This window comes from Nicotiana tabacum, chromosome 9 (genome assembly GCF_000715075.1).
Source record: "Nicotiana tabacum cultivar K326 chromosome 9, ASM71507v2, whole genome shotgun sequence".
NCBI classification, from domain to species: domain Eukaryota; kingdom Viridiplantae; phylum Streptophyta; class Magnoliopsida; order Solanales; family Solanaceae; genus Nicotiana; species Nicotiana tabacum.
In genome coordinates, this window is record NC_134088.1 from 3,811,394 (window position 1) to 3,826,566 (window position 15,173).

General features: G+C 35.7%; 1 protein-coding gene across 2 annotated transcripts; it reads left to right on the forward strand.

Moving 5' to 3' along the window:
* The first annotated feature begins 460 nt into the window (after positions 1-460).
* On the forward strand, positions 461-8,655 carry LOC107818325 (uncharacterized). 2 transcript variants are annotated; one of them, XM_016644320.2, is made up of 5 exons: positions 461-907; positions 2,843-3,025; positions 6,352-6,478; positions 6,861-6,974; positions 8,402-8,655. In XM_016644320.2, exons 1-5 carry the CDS (start codon positions 596-598, stop codon positions 8,515-8,517), a joined length of 852 nt encoding a protein of 283 aa, XP_016499806.1. In that variant the 5' UTR covers positions 461-595; the 3' UTR covers positions 8,518-8,655. The 2 variants fall into 2 exon arrangements, with proteins under 2 accessions (XP_016499806.1, XP_016499811.1); XM_016644325.2 differs by having other exon boundaries at positions 2,846-3,025.
* The last annotated feature ends 6,518 nt before the right edge of the window (positions 8,656-15,173 follow it).

The following is a 15,173-nucleotide window of genomic DNA, read 5'->3' on the forward strand; positions in this document are numbered from 1 at the left end:
TTTTTTTTTTTGTAAGAGGGAAAATCCGCAGTCACTACAATCTCTGCCACAACCTTTGCCCTTCGGGTGAACACTTTGTGGTGAGCACTTTGTACGCATTGGCCTTCCGGTGAGCACTCTATGGTGAACACTTTGTGCGCACTGGGTAAACCCCCTTGTGTAATAGCCTGCAGACCACACATGAAATATAAACCGCCCAAGTCCTGTGCGACAGGCTCTACCCAAAGTCATTAAGGGAGAATTTGATCACAGGCCATTCATATAGATTACCACCCTCCAAAGTAACTGGGCAATCCCGAAAGAAAGGTGTTAATGCACACTTTGATACATGAATAAATTCATGATATTTTTGTCCAATTTTGCTTCTTCATTAAAAGTGACTATTATTAAATTTCAAATACTGGCTAAACTTTAAAAGCAGGCCCAAAAGTGGCTACGCCTCATATGAAATCAGCATTAATGACTTTGAAACGGCGTCGTTGGGTACCCTGCTTAAAACACAGGTTTCTCGATTAACAAGCAAATCGGTTCTCCTTCCTCTTCAAATACCATTTCGCACTGAAGAAACTTCCAGAAGAAGTCAGAAGCTAAAAAAATGGTGTTAATCGAACAAGTACCTTCTGAACAAGCAAAATCAAACTCCAAACCTAGACAAACCTCTGAATCAACGACCACAGAGGTTTCGCCGCCCGCCGACAGTTCTTCGACGGCGACGGCGGCGGAGAAAGCGCCGTCTGGTAACGCCTCCGATGGATACGAAACAGCGAGCGATACCGAACTGAACGAGACCGAAAATGGAAGTAATAGAGAATCTGAAAAAACAGTCAATGCGCCGTCGTCTTCTTCTGATGGCGATTTGAAGGAGAAGACGCAGCAGCCTGAAACAAATCTAGAACAGCTCAATGAGGTAGGTTTTCTTCTCTTACATTTTTTTAATTGACAAATTCGCGTTGCTGTTTTCCGGTGCTGTTAGGTATTTGTAGAGTGATTGCAACTAGTTTAGGTAAGTTTAATTTAGTATATTGTGTATACTAATGTTTTGAGTTCCTTAGTTATTGATTTTTTTAATTTTTTTGATTAAATGGTGCAATGTGCATTGGAAAAAAAAATCAGTGATTAGAATTTAAAGCCTGTGAATTCGAGATTAGAATTGAGGAATTCATTTCTCAGTTTGTTGAATTCTCTCTAGTTATTCCTTTTGTTTGTTTGTTTGTTTTGGTAAGTTAAATTTCATTTATTTATGTTACTCCATGGCGAGCGGTGTCAGAAAATAGCAGATGTTTTTGTGATGATTGAATGGCTCTACAGCAAACACAAACAATTAATTAGCCCGAATTCTCTGTACATAATAGTATCTTCTCCGTACACCAAAAAGTTATATGAAATACAGAGTCTTTTGATATATCCCATATTTTTTTGCAACTAGGGATGTCTTGCGATACTGTAACATGTTACTATTGTGTACTTGACACCTTCATGATGTATATTTATGAAATTTCGATTATTGAAAAACATATCTTTTTTGCAGCTATGGGAAGTCGTGTATTCCTTACATTCCAAATCTTTCAAGAAATAATCAATAGTATGGTCTTCCAATTTGCTTTCTTCTCTTTGCTAATTCTTGTAACTTCCAGCTGGTGATTGTCTCTAAGGCTGTCCCTGTCCTCACCCAAGTCAGTTCCAGCTAAGAGAGTCAAATATTGGAATGTTGTGTTGTATACCTGCAATTTTACTCTCTAGTGAGTTATGTTAAGTGCATCAATGAAATGCACCAGATAGCGTTGAAAGCATTAGTGCAATGTAATCAAGTTACTAGTCTATTGAAATGATCAATCAAATCGATTAGCTAATGCGATTGGAATCGATTTTTTCTGTTCCTTATATCTTTATTGGGTTACAGGCGGAGTGGCTTGGTTTGACTCATAAAAAAGAAATGATCTCATAAATAAGAAAGAAATGGAAAGAGGAAATGATGAAAATCAAAGGTCATGAGAGAAATGAGATTAGGGACTATATAAAATGGATTTGCTACCTTCTGTAATAATAAAAATAAGAAAATTCTAAATATATGGAATATACCCATTTATAGCGCATAGCTTCCCTATACCCTAAAAAATACTTTAGTATTCTGAATTTTCTATGCTATATGCTTTCATTAATTGTGCTAATGGGGTTTGTAACATTTTAGGAAGAGGGTGTATCTCTTTCCAGATGAACTTTCTGTATGTGTGTGTTGATTTTTTCTTGCCATCACCTTAACATCAACATTAAGACGAGAATATTAGTACGTTAAGAAGTTTAATGATCGCGAAGCAACCATTTACTAGCATTTTAATACCACTATTCTGACCGTTCTTGTCCTACATTCTATAAATCACGAACTCCATCTTGATAAAAAGAAAAAGGAAAGAATGTGGTCCAAGATTAGATAAGTTGCTGCGAAGAAGTGCCTCCATCCCAAATCGAAGATTAGAAAATGTGAAACTTGTGTAGAAAATCTAGCTGACATTGTTTTCAACCCTGGGTCTTGGGGTAAAAGTGGCACTGAAATAAATGAACCTTTTCTTGTGGGTCATGCAAATTTAACAACTATATTTTTTCCCCATTTGATTTTTCCTATTCGACATTGAGGAATTTCATCATAAATGTACTTTCGTGACTCTGATCTGCCTGACCTTCTTTCTCTTGTTAATGTGTTTTAGGGTGTTTGATCATTGCCATTTCAGCTATTACGCCTGCCCCTTTTTTTTTTTGGAAATGTTCTTCCTCTTGTTAGTTGGTGAAACTGTACTAAGATAATCACTCTTAACAATTATTAATATGATTCTTTCATTTTGAGAAGCAGAAAGCCTTGGCTCAAGCAAATGATGCAAAAGTTGAAGGCAATACATTGTTTAAGGATGGGCTTTATGAAGAGGCATTGTCAAAATATGAGCTAGCATTACAAGTTGCAGCAGATATTCCTTCAAGTACTGAAATTCGTTCAATATGCCATGCTAATCGTGCAGCTTGTTTCTCCAAACTGGTAAGCTCAGCATATGCATTGTGTGCACTCTGCATCAGATTTTATTTTGTCAAAATTCTGCCATGGGTTGGAAGTGCTGATAGGTTAGTTTTGTCTACAGAATAGTTTGCCAAACTTGTCAGGAGCTTTTACATTTGGCATCTGTTTGTTACTAGCTTTTCATTGATTTGTATTGTCCCACTTGGATTCCTACTGCTTTTGGTATAGCAATTTAGTTGGTGACTAATAAATATTGAAATCAACGTTGCAGCTTTTGCTGATCATTTGAACTTGTGGATTTGAGCATTCGAAAGAGACCTGTCACCCTATATATACTGGACATAAACAATTCTGACTGGCTAATAGAAGCGATGTCTGATTTTTGAGCTCTTTACGCAACCTGTAAAAGAGCTATTCCAAATAGGTTTCCCGACATACTCTTGTTGCTGGATATCAATGTGATTACCTTTACCTGATAAACAGAAATTCTGACCAGCTAAGGAAAAAACTATTAATAGTCTTGTCTTCTAAACCCCTTCAAACCTGATTTGATTGGGCCTGATAACTAAGTTTGAGACTGTCATATCTGGTCTGGGATATGCTTAAAGCAAATCTTGAAGCTGAAATATATGGAGAGGGGTGTAACTATGAGAAAGATGTCACATCATATTCGATGCTATTATGGCTTTATGCAATACCATTCGCGTGGAACTGTTAAATCCTACAGTATGTAGAAAGAGTTCATCCTTCTGAGATAGCATATGATGGAACTACATCAACTGATAGGCAGACTACGAGATTCCCTTGTATGATAACTAGTGCTGTATTGTTATAAAATAAAGACTTTACCAGTGCCTTTAGCTCTGATGTGTTCTCATCTGTGAACCATACTGTTTCATTGTGGTTATCTTAGGTTTGGTTTTTTGTTCCCTTATCTTTTCAGGTAGCTAGTATTCCTCATAGGTGATAGCATATAATTTCTGCTTGTGCTGTTTCATCATTAACTATTTCTGCAGATATTCGATTTCAGTCACAGCAGATTTTGTCTACATTATCTGAACTTAGCATCTAAACTTGACGAGAAAAACTGTAGGATTTACCCCTCAAACTCAATCTACTCAAATCTATAACAACCTTATCAATTTTGTTGTCTCTATTCAGTAAATTGTATTCTCTTTCCTTTCCACCTTCGTTCTTGTGTCTTGCTGAATGGCAAGTCTGAGTTGAGATGATAGTATTTCATCTGTACTTGCAGTGGCTTGTAAACTTTGATTCGGAGGCTATTCTAATTTAATATTTGGAGGGGCAGTGGGAATGGTGCGGAGGGGGAAATTAGGTAAATTTGAGGAAGAAGGTCGTGTCACAAGTCGAGGCTGGGGAGGGTGTTGTCACGGGGGCGGGTAGTGGAGGCTGGCTGACTCTGGGGCTAAGAAAGGTGTTTGTAGTTTGCGCAGGGGTGGAATAAGGATGGTCTAGGGAGGCGTTGGCTGCAGACTTCACTTCCTTGTTGTTTAGGTACTTTATGCAGTGATATGTGATAAGCCAAGACATATAAAAGACATGTTAAGGACCAGGATAACTAGTACGTCTAAGTGACACCATGCCACAACAAGCCACGGATGATGAGATGGAAGTAGTGTTCTTCGGTCTTGTTAAACTGGTCATTAGTGTGAGCAAGCGATTGCTAACTTCTGTCTGATCCTCTTTCCTGTACCTTTGATGAAATTGGGATGAAAAAATAAATATTAGCTGTTATGTAGGACAGAGGAAGTATACCGTCCATTGAAGGAGACAAAACTTCTTTTCTATTCTCATCTTTTATAAATTATTTTGTGTTGGACAATCTGTTGTGTACTATATTGCATAGTATCTCCTTCTTCTTCTTTTTTTCCGGAAAGGTAAAACCATCTTACTTAATATTTTATATATTTATAATGTTAGTTGGTCCGACTTGATGAATTATTGACTTCCAACCTGATCAGATTTCTTGTTTAAGATTTAATACTTTCTAATGTGGAAGTACAATACCTAGATCACTACATTTAGTTGTAATATTGTAATTTTCCATTCGTGACAATTGCCTAGAATCTTTTGAGAAAGTAATATCAGCTCTTTCTCCTTATAAATTTGGTGTGGTTTAGATTCTTTGGTACATTGTGATAATTATTCTCAACGCTTCTCTTTATAAATTAGGTGTATGAATTAAAAACATTTTATCATCCTTATATATAACATGTTTGAATGAGACATATGGTTGATGTAAAGATAAATTTACTGGAAATTCTTGGGAGGATCTTTGCCCCTTTTTTTTGTCCAAGTATATATGAAAAACGTAATGCTACGTACGTATAAGACTTCTTGGAACATTTGTTTCAAAATTTCTAACATATCAATCATCAATAAACTCCCCAATCCCAAACTTGTTTGGTTCTTGAAATAGGGGTTCTATACCTTTATAGGATTCTTTACCCCTTTTATACATCTCGTATGCAGAGTTCACGTTCACATCAATGAACTTGTACTTATAAAAAAGTAAAAAACGAATAGTAATGGTTCTTAAAATAAAGGGTTTCTCACTTATCGCTAATATACAAATCTTTAACCAAACTAAAAGAACCCATGATAAACATCATGGGATCTGATGTAAGTGTAACATATTTCAAGGGAAATAATCTCTGAGCAAACATACAATGGAAAAATCATGTCATACCCCTATATCTGACATAAAATGTTTGAATTTCATACCTTATACTGCTAACACTGTTAACAGCAGAGACAATTATTTTGGTCCAAAATTTGTTGATTTTGGAGGTAAACTAGAAGTAGACACGATATGACTCTCATTTTACCAATGTGAAAGTCATTTGTCATCAAGAAACAATAGATGTTTTGATGGAAAGAAACTTCAGTCTACCTGTGTAAAGTATAGGGTGTTTACGGTCTTTGTGCTTATGGTGTAGCAGCAATATGATGGAAAACCCAGCTTTTCTTTTTCAATTTTTGGAGGAGGAGATGATGTTTTAATTTTATATGTGAACTTGCTATCTTAATAAAATAGCTTACCTTATCGGAAAAAGGTCACCTGTCGTTGTGTTGGACAGGAAATCAAACATTTGCTCTTTATAGTCCATAATCTTAAAGAGGGTATGTGCATATTTTTTAAGGTCTGCTTTTTCCACATTTTTGTTTCCCTTTATATTAGACAAATTTCCATAATGTTCTCTCTGCTTTCCCCATATCTTTGTTTTTTTACTTTTCCGAGTGTAGTTTGTAAGATATGAATGTGTTTATCTGTGTGAGTTTTTGTTGCATCTACTAATGATATTATTATTCTTTTTCATTTACAGGGAAAACATGGTGAGACAATCAAGGAATGCACAAAAGCATTAGAACTAAATCCTACATATATGAAGGCTCTGGTTAGAAGAGCAGAGGCACATGAAAAGCTTGAACACTATGATGAGGCTATTACTGGTAAACATTGGATTCTGAAATTGTAGTATGATTGTTCAGTATAATGTCATTGTAGTTGGTTTTTCTTAGCTGCATCACTACATAACTAAATAACTAACATTCATACTCGCATTTACTGGGATATCTGGTGGAGATCTTGTGTTTTTCCATCAGGTTCTTCTATGTCTTTTCCGTATTCTCTCTTCCCCACTCTCTGACAAAAAGAATAAACAAAAAGAGTCCCTGTATGTTACTCATGTGCCTCTGGTAATAATTGCACACCACTCAAACGGTTCATGTTATTGCCTATTGGTGAATAATTGAAAAATTGGAGTTCTACTTTGGCTCTTTTCTTCTGTTCTTATTTATTCCCTTTGTCTTTTTTTTTTTTAAAATCTTGCAGACATGACAAAGATCTTGGAATTGGAACCCTCAAATGACCAAGCCAGGAGAAGTGTGATGCGTTTAAAGCCATTAGCGGATGAGAAGCGAGAAAAGATGAAAGAAGAGATGATTGGTGAGCTTAACAATCTCCTGTCTTGACATGGACTAATTCTCTATTTTCTTTTCTTATTTAACTCTTTATAGTAGAGATTCTTTCCTATAGAATTGTTAATGGTTTGACATTTCTTCCCACTTATTTATGTTAGTCAGTGAGAAGGATATCTAGTTCGTATCTAACTAACTCCTGGCCAATTATGGAAACAAACAGCAAAAAGCTAAATAGAGAAGTGTGTCATTCACATGGTTGGGGACTACTATGTTTTTGCACTCAGAGATTCCGTGTTGCTTCTCAGGCTAGTTGTTTGGCGAAGATTGAACATGACTTACATGCTTTAGCAATTAGTCTCCTAACTTTTCACATCATTCATTTGTCTGTATTCTTTGTGTGGAAGGCCTCATAATGTTCTTGGATTCTTTAGCAATTGGCCTCATAGTGATTAAAGAAAATCGTCTTTTTGAGAAATAAAAAATCATTGTTTTTGAGAATGTCAGCTCCCATTAAACCCATAAATAGACAAAGTCGCTGAGCACAATGGCTTTCTTATTAGTGGACTGATCAGCCAGTAATGTTCTATAGGCCTGGAGTAATCTGCTATTGTATGGACTTTGTTTTGTATCAAAAATATAAAGTGTATAGACTCTTGCAGACAGCAGTTTTTAACTCAGGAAATTGGCTGTGACGTTAGTCTGTACTATAGTATAGACTTTCAGTAGTTTTTAACTTGAGACAATTAACTGTGACATTTACCATGCACATCTTAGATTTCATAAGGTCATGCTGCACTAACCTATCAAAAAGCATAGTAATGCATTAGCTAACATCATACATAAGTGTCCTTATCAAAAAAATATCATATATAAGTGCAATTACACATTTCCTGACACTGGAGAAACATGTGATAGTAAATCTTGAACTCTGGATTCCATAAGTCTCATAGAACTTTGCCCAAATTTTTACTTAAATGTGTCTCTCTTTTTTTCCTTATAAAAAAAGAGTCTCATTTAAGTAAATATTTGGCAAAGCTTGTGCGAAAGCTAACCCAGTATGACTCATCAGCTGAGCAATGCTGCTGCTACAGTTAACTTAGTATGACTCATCAAGAAACTAAAAGAACAAGGAAGACCATATGCTTTACTGCTTTAATCTCGTGATGCTGACTAATGCACTTCCGTGCCAAAATGTACTATAGCTACTGTTCAGGACTCCATGAAATTCCCTTTTAGCTCGTAGGTCCCTGATTATTTGATCTCTCTTCGACTGATTGTATCATCTTAAGTTTTTGTAAAGGGAGTTTTGGTTTGTGTATTAACACCTTTGTTACTGTGTGATCCGAGACAAAGTATGGTATTCAGTTTATCGCGATACCTCAGTTTGCTTTCAAGCAGTGTAGGCACTTATTTTGTGGTTCTTTTGATGTTAATGATTTGTATTTATTACAGGCAAGCTCAAAGAAATGGGAAATTCCATTTTGGGTCGATTTGGTATGAGTGTCGACAACTTCAAAGCAGTTAAAGATCCAAATACTGGTTCCTACTCGGTTTCGTTTCAGAAGTGATGTGGGTTAGCCATGTTGACATATATAAATTTCAATTTTCTTGAATGAAAGATTAAGCAGAACATTCGAGCATACTGGTTTTGAACAATGCTTGACATTATTGCTTTCAAGTATATAAGTTTTGGCCATAAATTTGAATTTTGATGTCTCTGAAGGTGAAAGCACATGGCTCGTAGCCTTGATGTTTCTATTTTGCATGACCAGTGGACTGTAGACCTTATATTTGGTGAAATCCAGCTATAATTTCTGTGCTACTAAGTTTTTGGTTAGGCCATATTTAGGGGAGGGTTCTGCTGGATCTGTTGCTCAAGATCTTTGGTCTTTATTCGGATCCGATGAAAATAATGAAATTACTTCTTATGGACTCGAAGGCTTGGCGTAACTTGTAAAGTTGCCTCCATGTGACCAGGAGGTCAAGGGTTCTGTCACGCCTTGAGCCTGGGAGGCGAGACCGGCACTCGGTGCCTTACCTATCCTTGCGTACCACTTGCGACTAAGAGATTCTGAACATGTAATGTCATACTCTGGCCATGGGCCACAGATCAGGATATAACTTAAGCTGATATAAAGGCCGATCAGAAGAAGGAGAAAACTAAAAGTTATATCAATGAAGTAAATTAGGAATTTGATTATTGGACCCAGAAGTTATAGGAATCATGATTGAGAACATAACAGAATCACTCTTAGTATTAGAGGTGCAAGATGGATAGAACAACAACCATATAACGGCTCTACGATAAAGCCAGATAGAAAAATACCAGCCTCATAAGAATTCAGTTTGGAGCTCCTACCGGATTGTATAGGCACTAGAGGTGAAAGTATTATAATAGAGCTTCAAATGGTGGATGTGATTTATACCTATGTGGGAGAGAGGTTATGAAAGAGATAGAAGAATGTGAGGTGATATTTTAAGGTAAGTAAGGTTAAAGTGAACAACGTACGAAATACTCAATACTCAAGTATAGAAGGATGAAAGTGGTCCATATTTCAGGTAAAAGACTAGAAGCACTAGGATTCAGTATCCAGAAATGATACCAGTGTCGTCAGTGGCATATTTTCCAGCCTATGACTTCTAAGTATCAAAAGGTCTAATTAGATAGTAAAAGAAGTGTTAGAGACGATACAATGTCTCGCTTGAGGTTCCAAAAAGAAAAAAAAGAAAAAAAACATAAGGAAATCGATCGCAAGCTAAAGTATGATAGAACGACAAGGTTTTAGAAAGACAAGAGCAAGAATAAGAAGAAGGCAAGTGATAAGGTGACAGGTTCGAGCCGTGAAAACAGCTTCTTGCAGAAAGTAAGGATGCGTACGATAGATCTTTGTGGTCCGGCTTTTTTCCGAACCTCGCACATAGCGGGAGCTTAGTGCATCGGGCTGCCATTTTTACTACTTATGGACTCGTTAAGAATGATTCTAATCTAGTTAGAAGTAGAGGCACTCTGGTGGGATTTTCACGGACAAAAAAATATTGCAGTCAGTTTGATAATCGTGATTGCAATTATATTGTTTCCTCATCTCTGAAACAACTAAAATATCTTTGGAGATAATAAGTAATCCGTCGGACACTTGAAAAATAGAATGAATGAAAGGATGAATGAGGTAGCTAGTAAATCATTTAAAAGAAAAACTTCTCGTGGAGTTCATGGTCGAGTGTATACCTTCTCTTAAATTGAAATACTATAAAAGAAAAAGATTAACTAAAACAGACTTGACTGCACTTCAAATCACAAAATCAGTATTTTCTTTTGATAAATATAACTACTTATCAGTATATACTTGACGAATATCACTAAAATTAGTACTAGTTAATGACCTTCTTTGTCTTGAAATGTAAATAAACGTTACATAATTCTTCCAAAAAAAATCCTTTACGAGTTAACCATGATATCAACTGTACATAACATATAAAGAAAAAGTACATATTTTCTCTCTTCGTTTACCTTAGTAAGTTGAACATATGAAATTCCATTAATTAATGAATAAAAGCTACTCCTAGAAGAATACAATAAACTTTTAAAAAAAACTCACTACACAAAAACTGAACATAGTCTAGAGGAGGAAACCTCAGGAAACCATAATCCTATACTCGGGGGTAGAGCTAGCCTTTAGCTTACTGTTTCGGAAATCTGATGGCTTTGGTCCGAATCTTGTACTTATTATAAGAAATCTATTGAAGATATACAAATTATTTATTTAGAAAAAAGGAAATTTTCGAACCCATAAGCTTCAATTATAGCTCTAACTCTGCCGATACCAATGAAACCCTAATCCTATGGCAATGAAACTTTTATTTTAACTACATCAACGGTGTCCGAGCCAAGTTGCACGTCGATCCTACATTAATGAAACCTTTTCATCCTCTTCTTTCACAACCGTCTTCCTGCGTACTACTGAACATGAACATAAGAAAAAACCACAACTCCGATATCAGAATCAATGAGAAGATAACCAATCCAATAGTCAATCCAATTAGGAAAAAACTCCTTTCGATATAACCATAGCTCCTCTTACTATCTTTCTCCACAATTGAAGTATTATCAATATATAGCATCGCCAGAGTAACGTAAAATTTCGAATGCAGGATCAAAAAAATCATCGATACCATGCACGATCACACGTTCATCGTTATAAACATCCCATTCGACGATATTAACGTTGTTAATAGAAGCGTTTTCGTGGAGAGGCAACGTAGTAACAACAACAGGATAGCCAGATAGTAGAGTGTCAATTTTTTTAGCCTAAAGGAAGAGTAGTTTCAAGAATTATTCTATCAATTTTTGAAGGCACAATATGATATTGAATTAATTTATAAGGAGGGTCGTGTTATGAATAGTTTGTACATTGGATACTACTTTGGATACTACATTGGATACTACATTGGATGCTACATTGGATGTCCATGTTGTAAATAACTTAAAGATTAAATTTCCTATTTTATGTCCATCATCTTTACTTTTTATGCCTATAAAAGGCCATGTAATTGCAATGAAAAATTACACCAAAGTGAAAGAAGAAAACACTTCTCCATTCTCTCTATCTCTTCTTGTTTACATTTTACTGCATTGCTTTTATTTTATAACACGTTATCAGCACGAAGCTCTAATTTTATTCTTAACTCCCGCTAAGTTGAGCCATATTTTATTAAGAATATGAAAATTCCTCAGTCTTCAGTTGGACTCAAGATTAATAAAGATAATATATGTCTTCTGGATAGTGCTACAACATACACTATTTTAAAAGATAAGAGATATTTCTCTCATTTGGTAATGAAAGAAGCGAATGTTAATACAATATCCGGTAGTACAAGATTAATTGAAGGTTCTGGAAGAGCCAATTTATTACTACCAGGAGGAACAAATTTGGCTATTGATGAAGCACTATATTGTAGTAAATCTCAAAGAAACTTATTAAGTTTCAAAGATATTCGCCAAAATGGCTATCATATTGAGACTACAAATGATCAAAAGATTGAATATCTTTATATTACTACAATAATGTCCGGTAAGAAATATGTGCTTGAAATATTACCTGCTCTTTCCTCCGGCTTAACTACACAAGTATTAATAGGATTGAAACACATGCGTAGTAAACGAGAAGTTTACTAATCAAGATAATTTTATTATTTGGCATGACCGGTTAGGTCATCCTGGTTCTAATATGATGCGTAAAATAATTGAGAATTCACATGAACATGCAATGAAGAATCAGAAGATTCTTCAATTTAAGGAATTCTCTTGTGCTGCGTGTTCTCAAGGAAAATTAATTATTAGACCATCAACTATTAAAGTTAGGATGGAATCCCCTGCATTTCTGGAACGTATACAGGGTGATATATGTGGGCCCATTCACCCTCCATGTGGACCATTCAAATATTATATGGTTTTGGTAGATGCATTTACAAGATGGTCACATGTGTGCTTACTATCAACTCGTAATATGGCATTTGCGAGATTGTTGGCTCAAATAATAAAGCTAAGAACACAATTTCCAGATTATGCAATTAAGACAATTCGTCTTGATAATGCCGGTGAATTTACATCCCAAGCCTTTAATGATTATTGTATTTCAGCTGGGATAACAATTGAGCATCTGGTTGCTCATGTTCATACACAAAATGGTCTAGTAGAATCATTGAACAAACGCCTCCAATTAATTTCTAGACCAATGCTTATGAGAACAAAACTTCCCATTTCAGTATGGGGTCATGCTATTTTGCACGCAGCAGCACTTGTGCGGATAAGGCCCACAAATTATCATAAAGTCTCCCCATTGCAATTGGCTTTTGGTCAGGAGCCAAATATTTCCCATCTTAGGATCTTTGGTTGTGCGATATATGTTCCAATTGCTCCACCACAACGCACAAAGATGGGTCCTAAAAGAAGGTTGGGAATATATGTTGGATATGAATCTCCTTCTATTATAAAATATCTAGAGCCGATGACTGGAGATTTATTTACGGCAAGATTTTCTGATTGCCATTTTAATGAATCAGTATATCCAACATTAGGGGGAGAAAATAAGCAGTTGAAAAAGAAGATAGATTGGAATGCATTATCACTGTCTCATTTAAATCCTCGAACAAATCAATGTGAACAAGAGGTTCAAAAGATTATTTATTTACAAAATATTTCAAATCAATTGCCAGATGCATTCACTAACCTACCAAGGGTGACTAAGTCACATATTCCAGCTGCTAATGCTCCAATTCGAGTTGATATCCCGACAGAACAATTAATTAAAGCAAATGAGTCTAAGCCATGCTTGAAACGTGGTAGACCAATCGGTTCTAAAGATAAAAATCCTCGAAGAAGAAAAGGAGCAAGTGATCAAAGTGAACATAACACAGAGGTAGTGGCTCAAGAAGAGCCCTAAGACGTAACAAATGATAAGACTTTAGGGGAGGTCCAGGTATCTAAAAATAATGAAAATGAAGAGATATCAATAAGTTACGTCTCAACCGGGAAAAGATGGAACCGAAATAATATTGTTATCGATAACATTTTTGCTTATAATGTTGCTGTTGAAATAATGCAACAAGATGATGATCTTGAACCCAAATCTGTCAATGAATGTAGACAGAGAAATGATTGGCCAAAATGAAAAGACGCTATCCAGGCAGAGTTAACTTCACTTGGAAAACGTGAAGTCTTCGAACCCATAGTTCGAATACCTGAAGGCATAAAGTCAGTAGGGTATAAATGAGTTTTTGTGCGAAAACGAAATGATAAAAATGAAGTCGTTAGAAATAAAGCACGATTTGTGGCACAAGGGTTTTCTCAAAGGCCTGGAATTGATTATATGGAGACATATTCTCCTGTAGTGGATGCTATCACCTTCAGGTATCTCATAAATATGGCAGTACAAGAAAAACTTGATATGCATCTAATGGATGTTGTTACAGCCTATTTGTATGGATCATTAGACAACGGAATTTTTATGAAAGTACCTGAGGGATTTAAAGTGCCAGAAGCATATAAAAATTTTCGAGAAACTTGTTCAATAAAGCTTCAGAAATCTTTATACGGATTGAAACAATCAGGACGTATGTGGTACAATCGCCTGAGTGAATACTTGTTGAAAGAAAGGTACAAGAATGATCCAATTTGTCCCTGTGTCTTTATAAAAAGGTCTGGATCTGAATTTGTTATAATCGTCGTGTATGTTGATGATTTAAATATCATTGGAACTCCTGGGGAGCTTCCAAAAATAGTAGACTGTTTGAAGAAAGAATTTGAAATGAAAGATCTTGGAAAGACAAAATTTTGTCTTGGTCTACAAATTGAGTATATGAAAGATGGAATATTTGTCCATCAATCGACATGCACCGAAAAGATTTTAAAGCGATTCTATATGGATAAAGCACATCCATTGAGTACCCCGATGGTTGTGAGATCACTTGATATAAAGAAAGATTCATTCCGGCCTCATGAAAATGATGAAGAGCTTCTTGGTGCCAAAGTACCATATCTTAGTGCAATTGGGGCATTAATGTATCTTGCCAATAATTCCCGACCAGATATAGCTTTCTTAGTAAGCTTATTGGCAAGATTTAGTACTTCGCCAACACAAAGACACTGGAATGGTATTAAACATATATTCAGATACCTCCAACGGACTACTGATATGGGTTTATTTTATTCAAATGAATCCAAGCCATCATTGATTGGTTATGCAGATGCAGGATATTTGTCTGATCCACACAAAGGTCGATCTCAGACAGGCTATTTATTTACAAGTGGAGGTACAGCCATATCATGGCGTTCGACAAAACAAACTATGGTTGCTACTTCTTCAAATCATGCAGAGATAATAGCCATTCACGAAGCAAGTCGAGAATGCGTTTGGTTAAGATCTATAACTCAACACATTCAACAAACATGTGGTCTTTCTTCGAAAGAGAATATTCCAACAATATTGTATGAAGACAATGTTGCATGCATAGCTCAATTGAAAGGAGGATATATCAAAGGAGATAGAACAAAACACATTTCACCGAAATTCTTTTTCACTCATGATCTTCAGAAGAATGGTGAAATAGATGTACAACAAGTTCGTTCAAGTGATAATTTGGCTGATCTGTTCACTAAGGCATTACCAACCTCAATATTTGAAAAGCTGATATATAAGATTGGAATGCGTCGTCTTCGAGACATTAA